At 38.4% G+C, this 20,583-nt stretch overlaps 1 protein-coding gene across 1 annotated transcript; it reads right to left on the reverse strand.

Annotated features, from left to right (window-relative positions):
* LOC100514111 (olfactory receptor 2B2) lies at positions 10,220–11,221 on the reverse strand. Its single transcript, XM_021099821.1, has one exon. The coding sequence runs from the start codon at positions 11,159–11,161 to the stop codon at positions 10,220–10,222; it is 942 nt and encodes a 313-aa protein (XP_020955480.1). The 5' UTR covers positions 11,162–11,221.

Here is a 20,583-nt window from a genome sequence, read left to right on the forward strand (position 1 = left end):
GTTATGGAGGTAGCACTAGATATTCCATCCAGTCAAATGGAGAACAAAGGTCAAATTAAAGGGTAATTTCCCCCCAAAATATACAATCATGACTTTCGTAGTAATATAAAAATGAACCCCTTTAAAAAAGATATTATGCAATTCATTAGTGAGATAACTGATGAAGTGTTACTGCAAGTTCAAAGGCGAATTCAGAGAATGGACGCCAATTATGATCAGGAATATTGAAATGAAAGTGTAAATAAGGCCCAAATGGGCTTTTACACAGTTGGAGGTTAGTAGTGGGACTGGACTGGGGAAGAAGAAAATGTCCCACCAAGAAACAGAATTAATTTGAATGTCTATAGACAGGAATTATTTTCTACTGCTATCAGTTATCTACAATTTACAGAGTTGTAAAATAGCTCTCAGAGAATCAGAATGGAACACCTCGAAAAGAGTGCGCTATAAATCTCCTTTGAAGCACAAATTTTCCTGACAGCCCCTTTCTTTTTCTGGGAAATTCTGCTGACTCAACACAGTCATAAGGGCTAAACTCACAAGTTAAACACATCTTTAAAAGCTCACCATTGCTCAAAGCCAAAGGTGCTTGTCTTCTGTTTCTAACCATCTCCCCTAAAAGTCTAGGGTGGGGGATTCTTAACATGTGGGTTCACAGATCCCTGCAAGAAATGATGAACGATCTGGACAAACTCCTTAAGCCTGTACACACGCATGTTTGCATTTGATTTCACGTTTGGAGTTTAGGATAAGAGCCCCTGATCCAGTAGTTCTGGGGTCTCTGCTTTCCATCTTTTAACTTAGAAGGTGGTTTTCATTAAGCACCATCCTCTCTGTGCTACTCATTCATTCATTATGGCCATAGCCTCTTCAGGAACTGCAGTGCCTCGTTTAAGAAAGCCCTACTTGCGGCTCAGCTTAGGTTAGGGATGGGTGGATGGGAGCAAATGTGTAACTAGGAATAGATGAAACTGCACTCCTTAAAACCACGCCCAAAGCTCTATATGCCTGCCTTGCCCCCCACCCCACACACCTTTTATGGTTAGGCCACCCAAGATTGCTGTTCTCTTGCTCATCCCCTCCTCAACCAGAGCCTGCTTCACTATACCTTACTTACCTGACTGAACTTCCCTCTTAATTTTAGAGCCTAATCAGTAAATGCCTATGTACTTGCCCTGGCCCCAGCTAGTGATTATTCTTAAGTTCAGATCAGAACATCTCCAGCTTGGTAGTTTATCAAAGGGGCAGTGAGGGTATCGCCCTTGGGCTGCTTTCCTGGGCAACCAATGAGCCAATCTGCTGGTTGGTTGTCTCCCTCTTCCCTGGGAGTGAAGGCCATTGCTATGTCCTGCCCCATTGCTCTAGGACGTTGCTTCAGACATGTAAGACTCCCCCCTACCCTAACTTTTCCTTAATTACCTTTAATTCAATATAATCTATATGCCAAAGTGGCATATTTTGGAGTTGTATATTCTGCTCCCCTTCACAGTCTTTCTTGCAGACTTGAGAAGATGATAGTGTAGCATAGTTACACAGGTAGTTGTAGAAGTCCCAGTAGGGGACCGTAGATAGAGAGGGAAACTTGGAAACTTTGGGAGACCACTGTTAAGTTAATAATCACTCAAGAAAGACATCAGAACATAGTGGAATGAAGCAGCCTATAAAACCATAAATAAAAGCATGAAATGCTTCAGGTCATTAAGTGAAAGATTATATGAGGCCTGCATTCAAGTTCAGCAAGATAATGATTCATGGGACCAAGGTCAGGAATTCAAGGGAAAGATCACATTCCAAAGTAGGAGACCCTCATTATATGGAAACCTGAGATGATTTAACATACTTTAGCATAAGTTAACCACCCTTCTGTTGATTTGAATAAATGCTTTGACAGTCCTAGTTTGACATCGTAGGGTCAAATACTCTCTGACCCAATATGAAGGAGGAGCTAGGGATGTAAGCCTGAGGCCTACTCTTCTACTCAAAGAGTGAGGAAGAAGGCAGTCTTTTCCCACTCCTCACTTTCCTTGAATTATAAAAATGTTGACCACCTAATTCTCAGGGTAGGGCCTCCTCCGCCTGCCCACTTGGATCCCTCACAAGTGTCCTATCTTATTAAATCATTTCTTGCCTATCATTTTGTCTCTGGCTGAATTCCTTCTGTGCTGAGACAAAAGAAATTGAGCCTCAGCAAATCCAGATACCAGGTGGCTGATTCTAAAAAAAACTGTGGTTTCAAGTACCAATCTGGGTTTAGGCTAGGTTCAAGTCAGAGATGTTTCAGTTTCCAAGAGGATGTCCTGAAACTGGACTTAATCCTTGACTCCTCTCTGTCTCTCACAGGCCATGTCCAATTTATCAACAAACAGTGTCAGCTGTCTTTTTAAAATATACTCCCAATCTCCCCACTTCTCATCATCACTCTGTCATTACCATCCTGGTCCAAGCCACCAGCATTTCTTACCTAAATTATTATAACACCTCCTAACTGCTCTCCCTGCTTCTGCCTTGCTTGTATCACAGTCTATGATGTTCTTCCTCTACTCAAACCTCCTAGTGGCACCCTCTTACCCACTGTAAAGGATAAACCCTACAGTGCCCCAACCTACCTATAAACGAAGAAAAATTTTCCTCCACCCTCTTAGGTTCAGTAACTGGGATGTCTAAATTAAACTGAAAACAGACATTAACAGAGAAAAAGGCATAACATTTTATTTTTAATTTTATGTGCATGGGGAGAGCTATAGAAAAATGAAAAATCAAGGAAATTGTTAGATTCAGAACCTGATATGCCATTTTCACAGAGAGTAAAGTTGTGGAGAAATGGCTTGATAAAGAAAAGAGGGGCTTGAGACTCTAGTAAATTATGGGAAGAAAATATATGGGAAAATTAATAAAACAGAACGGCAATTTTAGTAAAGTATCTTTGTGCAGGCTCATCTTGGTGCTGAATTTCCATCTTCGTGGCCCTAAAGTTCCCCCTGAGAAGGGATTTAGGGTAGTAGAGTAGTCATATCTTAGGATTTCTGCTTTTAGCCAGAAAAGGGAAGTTCCAAGGTTTCTTTCTATGCCTGTGGATACCTGAAAACTGGATTCACCTCTTGGTAGGTGTCAAGCCAAAAGTCACAACCATGCCAAAGACTGGGAGAAAGAAGGATGTATTGATTGCAACAAGTAAGGAGAACATTGGGGATATTTTCCCAAACCAGTGTCTCCCTGAAAGCAAAACTGGCTAAATTTTAAGCTAAGGATATATGCATATTCATGAAGGGACTTGAGCAGAGAATTCAGCATAGAATTGGGGCAAAGTTCAGAAGAATCCAAGCTTTAGTGTATTGGAGTCACAAGGTCAGAAAAAGTCAAAATCATCTCCCTTAGGCGCCAGTTGATCTGGCGGTTGTGCACTCAAGAATGAGAGGTGTTTAAATTCTTCAAGACAGCTCAAGAAAATGCTTTGTGCTAATATTTATCATGAAACAGTACCAGAAGTCCCTATAACTGATTTACTATCATTGCTATTGTTACTTTTTTGCTTGATAACATTCCTCGGTTTCTGCCTTCTTTTGTTCCATTTAAGTCACTGATTACTGAGACCTGTTCAAGGGCAAGCAAGCTTGGATCACAAAACTGTTGTCTGGTTGGTTGCCTGGAATAGCACTGGGGTCCTAGCCCAGCTGGAGATCCCTTATTTCAGCCAGGGAGTTTCTTTTTCCCATTGGATTTGTGAGACTGGAACAGCACAAGTTTTATTCAATTGCCAAAGAATGGAGAAATGGGAACTTAGTTAGCAAAAGCAAGGAACTGGAAAGGGTGGGAGGAATATTTGTGACTTAGCAGAGAACAGAGGTGTGGTCTGGGACTGTTGTTACTTTCTTTTTCCAGTTGTCAGGCAAACATCAACTGGCATGGCCTTGGCAGGTGTGTCATTTGGCATGCTAATGTAGTCTAATGAACATATAATAAGCCTCAAGGTCCACTGAAAGTCAGATCTTCCACCATCTTGGGCTTAGTTGGTTCTAACTAGTTCTTGTATTTTTTTTTTTTTTTTTCCTCCTCTTTGCAGCTTTCTGCTGAAACTTAAATAAGAGTAATTGGTTTCTTTTTTTTTTTGTCTTTTTGCTATTTCTTTTTGGGCCGCTCCCGCGGCATATGGAGGTTCCCAGGCTAGGGGTCGAATCGGAGCTGTAGCCACTGGCCTATGCCAGAGCCACAGCAATGCGGGATCCGAGCCGCGTCTGCAACCTACACCACAGCTCACGGCAACGCCGGATCCTTAACCCACTGAGCAGGGGCAGGGACGGAACCGAAACCTCATAGAGTAATTGGTTTCTATTTGAGCAAGTGAGGCAAGGGTATGATTCTGAGGCAACAGCTTATAACAAAAATGGCTTATTTTATGTCAAGAAAGCTATGTCTAGTTCTTTTTCTCCAGGGACCTCCTACCCTATCTAGTTATATTGTTGATTCTCAATTGCCATCAGCTCAAAATAATATATATGTTTAAATGGCATCTTTGGGGGTGGCATATTCTGATCCCACTTTATACTGAAACAGGAAGGAAATGGGCAGGTCACAGGCCTTAAAGAATGACATAGCCCTTAAGGACACCACAATAACAGGTTAGAACCAACTAGGTCCAAGATGGGTGGATTATTTGATTTCCAGTAGACTTTGAGCCCCATTATACATTCATCGTACTATATCAGCATGCTAAATGACGTGACCATAGGTGCGATGACAAGGCCAACCATAAGAGGCCGAAAAGTGGGTGGTGGCCCAATTCCTGGAAATCTCTGCCCCTTCTCCAAAATAGTTGGAATAATCCTCATACTCCTTAGCCTATGAAATTACCCAGCCCATGAAAACTAACCACTCTGTATTTCAGGGCTTCTTGTCTTCTGAGGTAGCCTACTCTCCATCTGTGAAGTGTGTTTTTCTCAGGGTCACTTTCATCTTTCGAGACAGATCGCACTCTGTCTTTGGAATGTGTATCTCCCAGGGTGTTCTCACCTTCCAAGATGGCCTGTCTATCTCTTTCAATAAATCTACTTCTTGCCTATCATTTTGCCTCTTGCTGAATTCCTTCTGTGCTGAGACATAAAGAACCTGAACTTCAGTAAGTCCTGAGACCAGGTATGTGATTTTAATTAAAAAACAGTGGGGAGTTCCCATTGTGTTGCAGGGGAAATGAATCTGACTGGTATCCATGAGGATTCACGTTCATTCCGTCCCTGGCCTCGCTCAGTGGGTCAGGGATCTGGCACAGTGAGCTGTGGTGTAGGTTGCAGATGTGGCTCGGATCCTGAGTTGCTATGGCTGTGGCCAGCAGCTGTATCTCTGATTCAACCCCTAGCCTGGGAACTTCCATATGCTTATGTGCAGCCCTAAAAAGTAGGAAAACAAACAAACAAACAACAAAAAACAGTGGGTTTGAGTCCCAACCTGAGTTGTGTGGTTTCAATACCTCTACCTATAATCTGTCTCCCACTTTCTTACTCACTCCATGAAGGCACACCAACTGTCACGCCAGTGGGGGAGGAAAAATATTCTCTCTCCCCTTCTAGGTTCTTGGCTTAGACACCTCTGTAATAAAAAGGACAGATTAACAGGAGAAAAACAAAGATACATTTAATAACATGTACGCCACCTGTGTAATGGGAAATGAGTAACTCTCCAAAATGGGTCAAGCCTCCACCTCAAATACCTTTTCCATATGGGGGGCAGGTTGAGGAGGGGAGCCAATTATGGGAGGGCTTCTTGGCAAAGCATGGTAAGGCAGGGGGTATGACTGCTATGCCTTTAGGTCAGTTCTTTCTCCAATGATAAAAATATCTAGAGCTTTGGCTATCTTGCTATTCCTGATACAGAGAGGGAGACATGCTTCCAAGTGGAGATTTCCCTTATTAACGTAAATGTCTCTTTCAGAAGGGTAACTTTTACTCAGTTTTCAGAGCTTCTCCTGGTCTGCAGTTTGGTAAGGTTTGGTAAACAAACATTTGCTGGGTCATGCAGAAACAATGGGCTCTGATCTCTAGACCCTGCACCACACCTAGCCCACATTTGTTGCAATGTAGGGGAACAGAATTTGCCACCCTAAAATATGGCTCTTTGGCATATTACTTGTTATAAGCTGGTTATTTTCTGGGAAACAGCAGACATGGAAAGGGCTCTGAAAAATCAAGGAGTTGCCCTTCTATAAGGAACATTTATATTTTTAAGGAAAATATTTATTCATAAGGGTGTCTCCCTCTCTGCCTCTGAGGTGGGTGACCATATCCCTAGAAACTGTTATCAATGGAAAAGACAATGACTTAAATCTCTATCATAATTACCTTTGTTTCCTGTGCCTTTCCCAGCAATCTCCCATAATAGACTCGCCCCACCCTCAACATCCTTTTTATCTTTAGCTAAGGTATTTGAGAAGAAGGCTTTGGCCATTTTGGCAAGTTAGTTTTCCTGGGCCTCTCCTCTGTATACATGTTATTAAATTTGATTTTCCCCTGTTAATTTGTCTCATGTCAGTTTAATTCTTAGACCAGCCACAAGAACCTAGGAGGGCAGAGGAAAATTTCTTCCTGACAGTGACATGCTTTAAGCCCCTTTTCCCTCCAAATATCTCTCATGGTGTTGCAGGAAGGGGGGACCCCTTCCAGAGTCTGAGAATGGGCTCTTGTCCAACTCTTGTAAATGAATTGTCTGAGGAAACACATGTACTGACAAAGCAAAAGACTTTATTGGGAAGTGGTGCCTGAGCAGAGAGCAGTGGGGAATGGGCACCCAAGAGAACTACTCTGCCACATGGCTCCCACTCTCAGGTTTTACGGAGGTGGGGTTGGATTCTGGCTGGCAGTTGCAGCTGTGATTCAAACCCTAGCCTGGGAACTTCCATATGCAGTGAGTATGGCCACTCAACAGAGTTTTCAGGTCCTAGAAGGAAGATATCTTCAAAAGCTTCTTTTTTCAGGGGATGATGGGCTGTATCACCCTCAACATTACAGATGATGTAGCAGCTTGAATAATGACCCCCCCCAAAAAAAGATATATCCACCTCATAATCTCCAGAACTTCTGAATGTTAACTTATATGGCAAAAGATATGATTAGTCACCAACTTCGAGGTGAGAAATTTATCTTAGATTATCTGGGTGGGCTCTAAAAGCCATCATATAAGATGAGCCATCCTATAAGCCTTATAAGAGAGAGGCATAGGGAGATTAGACTGAGGCACACACGGAGAAGGAGATATGAAAACAGAGGCAGAGATGAATGAGAGTAATGCAACCACAAGTCAAGGACGTCTAGGCACGCCAGCAGCCACCAGAAACCAAAGAAGGCGGGGACGCCATCCCAACACCCCCCCCACCCCCAATGTCTCCACAGCTTCCAGAGGAAGTATGACCTTACCTGATTTCAGAACTCTGACCTCCAGAACTGTGAGAGAATAAATTTCACTGTATCCTTTATTTAAATATTCCATTATATCACAAATTTTGTCTTCAGGAAGGTTTTTTTAAATACATATTTAACAAGATTCCCCCTATATTGGAATTGACACAGCCACAGACTTTCTAGGTTAGAAATGATCTTACAAACCAGGTAGTCCAGTTTCACTTCAGGATTGAAAATCCTATCTCCCTAGAGGTATTTATTCATTCAAGCTTTTCCATTTTTTCCAGTGTTAACTCCCAGATGTTGAGTCAGAGTGAAACTGGACACGGCCCTGTGGGGCTCTTGGGTGCAAGAGCCTTTCCGTGTCCCCCATTTCTTGTCTTAGGAAATGGGCCTTGTTCACCTTTCACCATCATGACCTTCCCTGAGTTGCTAGGGACAGGTTCAGACAATCGATGATCAGGGAAGGGAGGGGATGAGAAGACAAGGGAGGAACAGTCAAGGACAGCTTAGTCCTTCCTTGTCCTTCTCCTTGGCTTAATTGAACCCTAAACACAATCACCTGAAAGCTAAAGATTAGGCACCCTGAGCACAATTGCCTATGGGTTAAAGATTATTAGCACATGATGTTTTTCAGGAACTTTCCTGGTTTGTTCTAATCTCTGATCAATACACCCTTTTTACAAGTACTGTGATTCTAGGCAATAACCCAGAAGCCACCATCATGATCGTACCTGAATCTCCTGACTCCAGCTTTGATGACTAAGATTCCCCCAAAGAAAGAAGAATGCATGTTTGTTCCAATCCTGATTCCTATGTGAAAGCCTGTTTTTCTCCTTTTTACTATAAAACTCCTCCCAATTCTTTCTAATGGGGGGCCCAGTCTTTAGGGCAGTAGCCTGCTGTGACCCTCCTTTGCCTGGCAAAGCTATAAAGCTATTTTTTTCTCTCTTACCCAAAACTCTGTCTCTGCATTTCAGTTGGCACTGGCAGACAGAGGCCAAATTCCAGCAACAAGAGTAGCTTCCAACTAGCTCTTTCCTTAGAAGCCACAAGAATCAACATGACATTTTCCCAAAGGCTTGATTATATCTATTATTTAATCTGTGTCTACTTTTGTTCTTTTGGTCATTAACAGAAATGGTTACAGCAAATATGATTTAGCTACAGAAAATTTCCAAAACAGAATTTAAAGTGGAAAAGCATTATGTAGACTATTTCAATCTCTGTTTTACAGAGGTTTCTGTTTTCCCACATTGCCAGAAATGTTTAACTATTTCATCATGGTATAATATAAATTTTAATTGTGAATCCTTTCCTTATATTAAAACTGGCTTTATTTTTACCCATTAATATGAATTCTTTTCTTTATGGAACAAACAATACTCTGCATGACTGCCCTTCAAATATGTGAAGAGAACTATTGCATCATAATTTGACAAAACATTTTCCAATTCATGTTAAACAAATCTATGACTTCAGTAACTTTTCAAGAGGCATGGTGTTCTGATTCCTCCATTCTCTCTCTAGTCATTATTCTGTAGAAGCATTTTAGTTTTACAGTGTACCTCTTAATAGATGAATCCTAGAACTGAGGCCAATAATTTGTATGTTTCACTTTCAGTTTGTTTATACAGACTTCTCAGCCCTGAATTCCCTATCTCTGGTGATCAAGGTGTCCTTCTAGCTCCAGATGTAGGGAGTGCACCTTTTATGGGAGAGATTTACTCTGTTTTCGAGGGGACAGAGGAGTGTCAGAGTTTCCTTTTTGCATCTGCTGCTTCTCAAGCAACTTCAACTCAAAATAATCACTACACCTTTGTGGCATTTCTGGGGAGGACCCACCCTGACCCCCAACATCAGCAAAACATCTTTATTCATTTTAATCTTAGGGTAGCAGTCCTTAAAGTTGTCCCTGATCAGCATTATCTGGGAACTCATTAGCGATGCAATTCCCCTCCCCCCAGACCCACTGACCTAGAAACTCTGGGAATGTAGGTGGGGTGACACCCAGTGATCTTGAATTTTAAAAGTCTTCCAGGTAGTTTTGATGCATGTTAAAGTTTTAAGATCCGCTTTTTTATATTTATTGTATTTTTGACTTTATAGTATACTTTGTAGAAGAAATAATTAGATAAAAAAGGATAGCGAAGCAGTATATCTATATCTATATATATATATATATATATTTTTTTTTTTTTTTTTTTTTTTCCCCTTTTCTACACTGCTCCCACGGCATATGGAGGTTCCCAGGCTAGGGGTCTAATCCGGAGATGCAGCCTCGGGCTAGAGCCACAGCAATGCTAGATCTGCTCTGAATCTGAGCTACACCACAGCTCAGGGCAACACGGAATCCTTAATCCACTGAGCAAGGCCAGGGATGGAACCCGCAACCTCATGGTTCTGAAGTTGGATTCATTAACCACTGAGCCACGATGGGAACTCCGAGAAGCAGTATTGATTCAGAAGCAAAACCATTACAGTGCAACTATTCATCAAATCTGCCAAATAACCAATTCATTGCGTGCAAGTATTTTCCTCAGCACTTTGATGAGCTCTTCACCAAGTCCACAAACCAGTGCTATAAAGCTTGAGACTTTAAATATTTCAAGGTTACACTGTATTAGGGGATCATAATGGACCAGTGCTTAGGATTTGAGCAATGAATATATTTAAGCAGTAGGAAATAAGTGTAGTTTTCTGTCAATAACATTTTATTTGAGAAAGTCACCATAAGAGTTCTTCCTAAGAGTAGTCAGACTAAAGAAATTTAGAATTAAATTATTAAAATATGTAAATTCAAGTCCTTAACAAGGCCTATCCCTTGGGTATTCCTATTTCTTGATTAAGACAATTCTTGTGATCAACCTCCTAAATGCTCCCTTTACATCTTTGTTTCTAAGTGTGTATATAAGGGGGTTCAACATGGGTGTGATGATTCCATAGAAAAGGGACACCATCTTTCCCCGGTCCTTGGAGGCAGGTGATGGTGGTTGCAGATACATATAAATAGCAGTACCATAAAAAAGTGATACCACGATTAGATGGGAGCCACATGTTCCAAATGCCTTTCGCCGACCTTCAGCTGATTGTATTCTCAACACTGCTTGGACAATAAAAGCATATGATATAAGAATGAGTGTCACAGGTATTAGAAGGAATAGTACACTGATAAAAAATAGTTCAGCTTCATTTGCTGTTGTGTCTACACACGACAACTTGAGCAGAGCAGGGACTTCACAGAAGAAGTGATCCACTTCTTTGTGGCCACAGAGTGGCATCTGAAGGGTCAAGGAGGATTGTAATACTGAGTTGCTGAAGCCACTAATCCAGGATGCAGCTGCCAGCTGGAGGCAGAGCCTTTGGTGCATGATAACTGAGTAATGGAGAGGCCGACAAATGGCTACAAACCTATCAAAGGACATGACAGCCAGGAGGAGACATTCAGTAGAACCCAAGGCCAGGAAAATGAAAAGCTGGGCCACACAGCCGCCATAACTAATTACCTTTCTGATGCTGCATATGTTCACCAGCATTTGTGGAACTGTACTTGTGGTATAGCAAAGGTCCAAGAGTGAGAGATTGGTAAGAAAAAAATACATGGGGGTGTGGAGTTTGGAATCCAGACGTGACACGAGAATTATTGCCAGGTTGCCTAAGATAGTCAAGATATAAGAAATCAGGAACACCACAAAGAGTGGAAGCTCTAGCCATGGTCGATCCGAGAAACCTAACAGGATGAACTCCTGGGGGACACTCTCATTTATTCTATTCATATTAAGTGGTTCAACTCCTGGTTCTCTGGAATATAAAACATCAGTAAGTTTACAAACACATTTACTTGCTGTCAATTAGTTATAATCATTTTGCTAAAAATTTGCATAAATTTATAGGCTGATGCTATTAATAATGGGAAAATATGTTGACAAAAATAAAATAGTTATCTTTCCAAGTATTTCAATTATTTCTATTTTTGTAACAGTGTATTAGCAAAATAAATTTCAAAATTTTTAAAGCATATCATTGGTTTCCAGACTTTACAGAACTTATTTTTGATAAAACAGTATTTTTTTTTTTTTTTTTTATGGCTGTACCTGAGGCATATGGAAGTTCCTGGGGCCAGGGACTAACTCTAAGCCTCAGCTTGATCCTTTAACACACTGTGCTGGGCCAGGGCTGGAACCAGGCCTCTGCAGTGATCAAAGCCACTGCAGTCAGATCCTTAACTCACTATGCTACAGTGGTTATTCCCTAAAATATCAAATTTTGATATTTTGTTATTTTTGTAAATTCATTGCTCTCACTTCTTTTTACCTCAGTACCTACTATTAGGTAGTTGTAGACACAGTTCCTGCCATTTGAATTCATTCTAATTTCTCTTTAATGCCAATGAGATCCTGTTAATGTGAATCAACTAAAATTGTGTAAATCTCACAGCAACCCCCCAAAAAAACCCCAAAGCTGTCTAGTAAGTTATCAGACATAATTTAAGGATATATATATATATATATATTTCTTATTTGTTTTAGGAGCTCAGAATTCACATGGGATTATTTAATAACATGGATCGGTAAGTCTGTCAGGCTTGGGCTCATATGCTGCCTTGTCTAATAAGTCACATCATCCTGGGAATGTTTCTTATCTTCTGATCTTTAGGCCCTTCACTTGTAAAGTGAAGACAATCTCCTTTTCTAAGTTGTGTTGATTGGAAGCATATATGCACATTGCTTAGCCTGGACCCTGGCCATTAGAAACAAAGCAGTGTGAATGAAAGGACCTATGGTGATTTAGGATCTCTGAGTTGCCAGAGAGGAATTGCATATGGTTTCTAAAACTCTCAACTTCCTAAGGTTACCAATGAAAAATGGCCCTGCCAGTTGAAAACTCTCTTTCCCTTTTTCTCTTTAACCCCAAACCATCAGCCCCCAAATAAGGATCATATTAACTTCCTGCAGTGATGTATAAATGTAATTTTCAGTGTAAATTACCTAGCATTGTACTTGGCACATAGAAATGCAGCTGTTAGTGAAAGTAATGATAGTGATGTGGGAATTCTGAGATGCTTTAGGCAAAAGCTGTTCAGAGCCCTGTCCTTCCCAGTACTAATATGTCAGCTCCACCTGCTCAACACGTATTCATCCCAAAGAAATCTTAACAGGACACTCTAAATGGTTTTATCATTTTATCAATACCTGAATATAAGTTTTTCATTATCATTCATATTCACTAGAATGTTAGCAATGTGTATTTTAATTTTGTTCTACTTATTCTAGGACTGTTAGTCCCCTAAATATTGTTCCCTTGCTCTCATTTGACAAAACTTTGAGATACACAGTCATAGATATAGATTTAAAATGTTCAAATGTATCTTTAAATGAAAAAAAGGTATTTACTGAACATTTGAATAGCATGATTCTATCAATTAAAAAAAGAATATTATATATACATATACAAAAGTACTAATATATAAATTAATGTTTAGATTAAACGTTACCTTGAAGAATACAGAAGAAAGTGTTACTCCTGGGTAATGGGTATGGGGGAGAGTAAAGAAAAATTATTTATAAATGTACCCATACCTGTTTTTTATTTAATTTTTAATAAGCAGACATTACTCTTTTAGCATTTTAAAAAATATATCCTCACTCACCAGTTTGCTCTCAGACTAGCATTACCTTAGTTTAAAACTTTGATACCCATTAGGGTGCAAATCTTTATAAGAAATTTAATTTTTTTAAAATGCTTCATATTTTCTTAAAAGTAAGTCTAAATCTGCAAGGAGATTTTCTAAGGGATGGATTGTGGAGCTTTCTTGGTTCTTACTTGCCAAAAAAAAAAAAAAAATGTTGCAAAGAAATGGCAGAATCAGGCAAACAGGATAAATGGCATCAGTAAAGAGAGATTTCCCATCCACAATTTCCTTGAGCAGCACAAGTGCTGGACAGATCCCCTCAAGTCCACGTAATTGGGATAAATGAAACTCTCTGGTTTACCTAGGACTGCTGAGTTTATTCCTGCTGTGCTTATATAGTTATTAACAGAGCTGCTTCTGTTCTCAGTATTCCCACTTGGATAAGGTATAAGATCTCTCTAACTGTAATATTCCTCTTTTTTTTTTTTTTTTTTTTTTGGTCTTGTCTTTTTAGGGCCACTCTTGCTGCACATGGAGGCTCCCAGGCTAGGGGTCAAGTCGGGTCAGAGCTATAGCTGCCAGCCTACACCAGAGCCATGGCAACACTGGATCCTTAACCCACTGAGAAAGGCCAGTGATCAAACCCGCATCCTCATGGACACTAGTCAGGTTCATTAACTGCTGAGCCACAATGGGAACTCCTCTAATTGTAATATTGAAGAGTGAAACAATCCTTACATTATTATGCATGAGGTATCTCATCATTTAGGACATTTTTCCTCTCACATGGCCAGTGGCCTTCCTGATCAGCCCTAGATCTAGGGTTACTTTCTCAAACTTAGCCAAAGAAACCCCCTCTGGAAGATTACAAAAGGAAGGAATCGATTAATTATTTTTCAATCAGTTGAACCCCTCACTCTGAGACTTTCTACTTACAAAAGTAATAAACTGCTTTTGCCATGATATATTATATTGGTTCATGTATCTTGTCATGTGTAATATCCTCTCATGTGCTGTAACCAGTGAGAGCACAGAAAGGGGAAAATTATTTATCACTCTCACAGTAAGCACTGGAGCACAATAAGAAATAAAAATAATGGAGCAAGATAGCACTGAGGAAAGGAAACTTGGGAGAATGGGAGATTTCAGAGGATTGAATTCTTATATTCTGCTTTACTTTTATTATTATTATTATTATTATTTTGGACATTCACCCATTTTCCAAACACTCGGCAACCTCAAATATTTATCCACTCTTAAAAGTGTATCTTTAAGTTGTGGTGTCATTTTGCATTTTTTTCCTTTTGTCTTTTAAGGGCCACCACCCGAGGAATATGGAAGTTTCCAGGCTATGGGTCAAATCAGATCTATAGCAACTGGCCTACGCCACAGCCATAGCAATGCAGGATCTGGGCCGGTCTGCGACCTACACCATAGCTCATGGCAATGCCAGATCCTTAATCCACTGAGCAAGGCCAGGGATTGAACCCATGTCCTCATACTACTTGGGTTTGTTAACCACTGAACCAGGACAGGAACTCCCCACTTTGCATTTTTAAGTTTTAAGTAATTTGAATTCTGATTCATATCCCCAAAGATAGGATTGAAGTGTTTATTAAAACAAAAGAACAGTATCTCTGTATTATCTGTATTATCTGTATCTCTGTATTAAACTGTATTATCTATATCTCTGAAATTATATCAAATAGGCTCCTGGGTATTACCTGCAATTGTGGCTAATTCCTTAAAGGCCACTGAGTAGATTCTTCAGCTTTTGAGTAAAAGTACATTGCCAGAGTCTCAAGATAATGTTTATATCATTTTGAGTAGCATTCAATAGGGCAGCAGAAGAAAACATTTGAATTATGGAGAATCAAGGGCATCAGAAAGGGAGCATTAATACAGAAGTTAATGGAAGTTGATAAAAGAGAATTTTATTTTATTTTATTTTATTTTATTTTAATCTTTTTGGGGCCACACCTATGGCATATGGAGTTTCCCAGGCTAGGGGTCAAATTGGAGCTGTAGCTTCCAGTCTATACTAAGCCACAGCAATGCCAGATCCAAGCCTTGTCTTTGACCTACACCACAGCTCACAGCAACGACAGATCCTTAACCCACTGAGTGAGGCCAGGGATCAAACCTGTGTCTTCATGGATACTAGTCAGATTCGTTTCCACTGAGCCACAATGGGAACTGGGATAAAAGAGAATTTTAGAAAGCCGCTGATGAGGTATTAACAAATTTTATCTTGTGATTGGTTGGTCTGATATCTATCATCTCTCTACTCAATTCTCTTACCCCATATCTGACCTTTAACTTTCAAAAAGATTAAGTTAATCAGAGTCTGGGAAGTTTCTTTTTAAGCTGCACTATGAAAAAAGCATTGAGACAAGAGAGGCAGCAAGAGTTTTAGTCCCAAATCAGCCATTAAATCATTGTATAATTGGGCAAGTTAATTAATAGCTTTGGATGTCAGTTTTATCTTCAGTAACACTATAGGGTTGATATTTTCTGTATAACATAAAAACTTTTTATATTACATTTTCTCAAATTATCTCATAGCCCTATAAGATTGGCTTCCAAATACCACATAGATACATATTCTTGCTGGAGAATACGATGAATATCAGTAGTAATTTTTCACACAGCTAATACATTGCAGTTTGACATATCAAGATAAGAAAGTTTGTCAAAAAAGATTAATTTTGAAGGCAGAAACAATTTATATGCTCAGAGAAATTACTTTCCCCAGGTCCTGGAGCTAGTAATACATTTTACAAATATATTCAAAATATATTTGAACATATTTGCTTATAATATAATTTATATAAGATATATTATAAGAATTATATTATAAATTATATTATACATTATATTATATAATTTATATAATATAAATATTATATATAAAATATGTAATTATATTAGATAATATATAAAGATTTTTTAGAACTAAAGCTAAATAAATCAGATTTTTCCTGACAAAGAAGTTAGTCTTTGCTGAGATTTGAAATATCAATAGTCCATGAAATGCATGCTTAGAATACTCAAATTTTAGTGTCATTTTATTTAGTAATTTTAAAAAATGTATTCTACTTACCTCCATCTTAAGTACTGGCAAAATTAGATCAATTTTATGTCTAAAACTTGAATTCAAATAGGACTTATTTAAAATGCACAGATACAATGATATCTTTGTTATTTAGCTGTATAACTGATTTGGTGAAATTCATTCGACTTCTTTTAGTTATACTCAAAATGCAGCAAGTCATAGTATCCCCACTCAGAATTAAATGGCAGATAAGAATGAACTATTACAGATGATCAGAATGGTGTTCTGGAATCACATGACTTGGAATTAAGGTATCATCTGCTTTCTTTAGAGACTTTTTTCCAACCAGCTTTGCAAAATGGATGTACTTTTTCTGTTGATATAGGTATTTGCTTTGGTCTCTGGCAGAAATCTCAAACACTGAATTGAAAAAGCCTTCTCCCATAGTTTATAGTAATTAACCACATACCCAAATGGGAAGAGAGAGGGAGGAGAGCTTTTCAAAGTAATATTCCTATTTCATCATTCATTTGCTCAGCCACCTGTTCTCTAGGGACTGAATTCTCAACTTTTTCTAAGACAAAAGGAGAGACCGGTGGGGACTAAAATCCTTATCAAAGACTCTTTTGTGCTAGGGAATTGAAATTAGGTTTCTTTTCTAAAGTACTCATTGAATTCTCTAAAGTTACTTAATTACTTCTTTCAGAAAGGAATTTTTATTCCACATGTAAATTCTCTGAGGTTCCATCTGAGGTCATGCTACCAAGTCCTTAATTTGCATATCAGAAAATAGACCTCTATTTAAATTATCTTAAGAAAATTGCTTAACTTGGTTTATGACACTTTTTACATAAAGCAGTTTTTAAAAATTAGCATAGAACCAACATATTTTTCCTTTCATGGATTTTTTTAAATTTCTGGGCTTAGTGACTAAGTTCTTTTTCAACTCAAGATTATATACATTGTCTTGTTAAGATTTAAATTTTTTTATATTAGAGAACTTAATCCAGCCAAAATATATATAGTTTTGTGTGCTATCTTATGCTTTCTTTTCCAGATGAGTAGATTTGGAAGACATACATTTACAATTCTGAAAAAAGATTACAATTTTAACAAACTTGGGAGAAAAAACACAAATAGCCCAATAGGAAAATAGTTATAGGAATAGAGAATAGTAAATCCAAATGACCAACAGATATAAGAATATATGGCCAAATTCTCAAATAGAGAAAGATATATTAAAGTAATCATGACAAAGCTCTTTGTACTCGCAAGATTGGAAACAAAAGGAGAATTACATTTTGCTAATGAGAAAGAAGGAAAGAGGCTACTGGTGGAAATCCAAAATGCTACAAGTTTTCTTGGGAAAAATATGGCAATGGCTTCTAAAAACTATATGTATTCTCAACCTGGTGCTATTATTCCTAGGAATCATTCCCATAGAAAGCAATCTAACAGCATATAAAGACAAATGGACAATAATGTTTGATGTAGAAGTGTTTTAATGACCAAAGATGAAGAAAAACATAAGGTCTTTTGATAGGAAATTTACTAAATAATTAACATATTCACAGAATGAAAAATATTTATTCATCTAAAACAAGGGATTGTAGCACTAACACATGCCTTGGAGATTCTTCCTGAGGTTTTGCTGAATGAACAAACAAAAATGGAGAAATACATACATACTATGGTCCTGTTTTTATAAAACAATAGTTTAAGACACCTAAGTATGATTTTGTTCTGTATCATTTGTCCGGAAGAGATTACATGAGAAAATATATTTGTGGGATTTTTTAAAGAATAATTAGAAAGATCAGTTCTTGGATAAGTAATTGAACAATCTGGAAAGGAGCAGAGAGCAATATCTAGAGGAGGAAGAGTCATGAACAAAACTAGAAAAGAAAACAAACTGAGACTCTGTGTATATTCAAAAATTTTAAAAAATTAATAGCTGTGGTTGCTTCTGGATATGAGACTAGGAATAAAGTTGGGAATGGTCAGGGTAAAAATTGAACTAGGGTATGAATTTTTTTTACAGTATTTTTTTTAACAGTAATTTAAATCACAGTTTAAAAAGAAGGTAAACAAAGGACTAAAGAAAAGATGAATAGGAGTTCCAATTGTGGCTCAGTGGGTTAAGGACCTGACATTGTCTCCATGAGGATGTGGACTGGATCCCTGGCCTCACGCATTGGGTTAAGGATGCTGCATTGCCACAAGGTTGTGGATGTGGCTGGGATCCAGTGCTGCTGCTCCAATTTGACCTCTAGCTTGGGAACTTCCATATGTCATGCCTGTAAGAAGAAAAAAGAAGAAAAAAAAAAAAAAGAAATATGAGGAGTTCCCGTCGTGGCTCAGTGGAAATGAATCTATCATCCATGAGGACCCAGGTTCGATCCCTGGCCCCACTCAGTGGGTTAAGGATCTGGCATTGTTGTGATCTGCGGTGTAGGTCACAGATGCAGCTCAGATCTGGCATTGCTGTGACTGTGGTGTAGTCCAGTGGCTACAGCTCTGATTCAACCCCTAGCCTGGGAACCTCCATATGTCAAGGGTGTGGTGCTAAAAAAAAAAGACCAAAAAAAAGAGAGAGAAAGAAATATGAATAAAGGTAATATTTATTCTGCAGGATGGACCAAATATATATGTCAAAATTGTTTCAGAAGTACTTAAAATTGGAAATTATGAAGCAATGCACACTTATCCAGGTCCTGTAAATAGGGGAGGCTCTATTAAGTATTATTATCCAGACACCAGTGCTGAGTCCTTTGAAATAATTATTTCACTCAGTCCTCATAAGTGCCCTGTGAGACAGCCATTCATTATCTTCAAAGATACATAGATCTAGAAACAGAGGTTTAAATAGAATGTTTTGGGAAACTGGTTATATAATATGGAAGTCTTACTTTTGTTCCTTTTTTTTTTTCTTTCTGGCACTGTTACCAAAGGATCATATGCCTCCTTTCTTACCACTAAGACTATTTTGGCTGCACCCATAGCATATGGTAGTTCCCTGACCAGGAATCCAATCCAAGCTGAAGCTGCAACCTACACCACAGCTGCAGCAACACGGGATCCTTAACCCACTGTGTCAGTCACAGCAGGAACTCCTAAGACTCATTTTTCTGAAATCTATTTAATTAGTGTAGTTTTCTTCTTTTGCCTGGAAAGAACTTCTAGAACAAGCTTACTTGGTATGTTATTCTCTGACTCCCTGGACTTTTCTTTTTTAAAGGAAGATGTACTGAATATTGTAATAAAAGTCTGCAGTAGTAAGGTAGGCGACGAACCAAAGCCTGCAGTAGCAAGATAAATCAACTGTGTTTCTGTAAGAGAAGTGTTATAATAGAACAAAAGGCTGGAGATGACAGCTTATGTGAGAGGAAATGCGGGTAGGTATCTATTTAAATTCTGCGAAAGTTTAAAATTAACTTTTAGTATTAGAATCCTAAGAGAGTGGTAGTATTCTAAGAAATTCTAAGAAATTTAAATATAAATCACATTCAGCAAATAAAAATATAATGCTGAAGCTTGCTCCAAATAAAAACAGTCACCACAGTGATTTCCTCACCTAACTGCATACTGCCAAAAGAAACATATTTAGTATACACCTTTATCCTGTCATCTGTTGAGGACACTTAGGTTGCTTCTTGGCAAGAAATATGAAAAAAATGCTGCTATGAACATTGGGGTCCATGTATCTTTTCAAATTAGTGTTTTCATTTTCTTTGGGTATAAATATATATATATATATATATATATATATATATATCACCAGTAATATATGTATATGTGTGTATATACATACATATATACACACACATATATATTACTCAGCATAAAAAAGAATGAAATTCTACTATTAACAATAATGTCAATCAACCTAGAGGGTATTATGCTTACTGAAATAAGTCAGACAGATAAAGACAAATACTCTGTATTACCCTTATATGTGGAATCTAAAAAATAAAATGAATGTATATAATAAAATAGAAACAGACTCAGATATAGAGAACAAACTAGTGGTTACCAGTGGGGAGAGGAAATCTAAAAAGTAAAACAAATGTATATAACGCAACAGAAATAGATTTACAGATATAGAGATCAAATTAGTGGTTACCAGAGAAGAAGCAGGGAGGAGCAAGATAGGAGTGTGGGATTAAAAGACATAAACTAGGGAGTTCCCTTTATGGCTCAGGGATTAATGAACCCCAGTAGGATCCATGGGGATGCGGGTTCAATCCCTGGCCTCACTCAGTGAGTTAAGCATCTGGCATCGCAGTGAGCTGTGGTATAGGTCGCAGATGCAGCCTGGATCCTGCATTGCTGTGGCTGGGGTGTAGGCCCACAGCTGTATCTCTGATTTGACCCCTAGCCTGGGAACTTCCATATGCCATGGCTATGGCCCTAAAAAGCAAACAAACAAACAAAAAACAATAAATTACTATGTATAAAATAAATAAGCAACAAGGATATATTGTATAGTGCAGGGAAATATAGTTACTATT

The sequence above is a fragment of the Sus scrofa genome, chromosome 7 (assembly GCF_000003025.6).
Source record: "Sus scrofa isolate TJ Tabasco breed Duroc chromosome 7, Sscrofa11.1, whole genome shotgun sequence".
NCBI lineage: Eukaryota > Metazoa > Chordata > Mammalia > Artiodactyla > Suidae > Sus > Sus scrofa.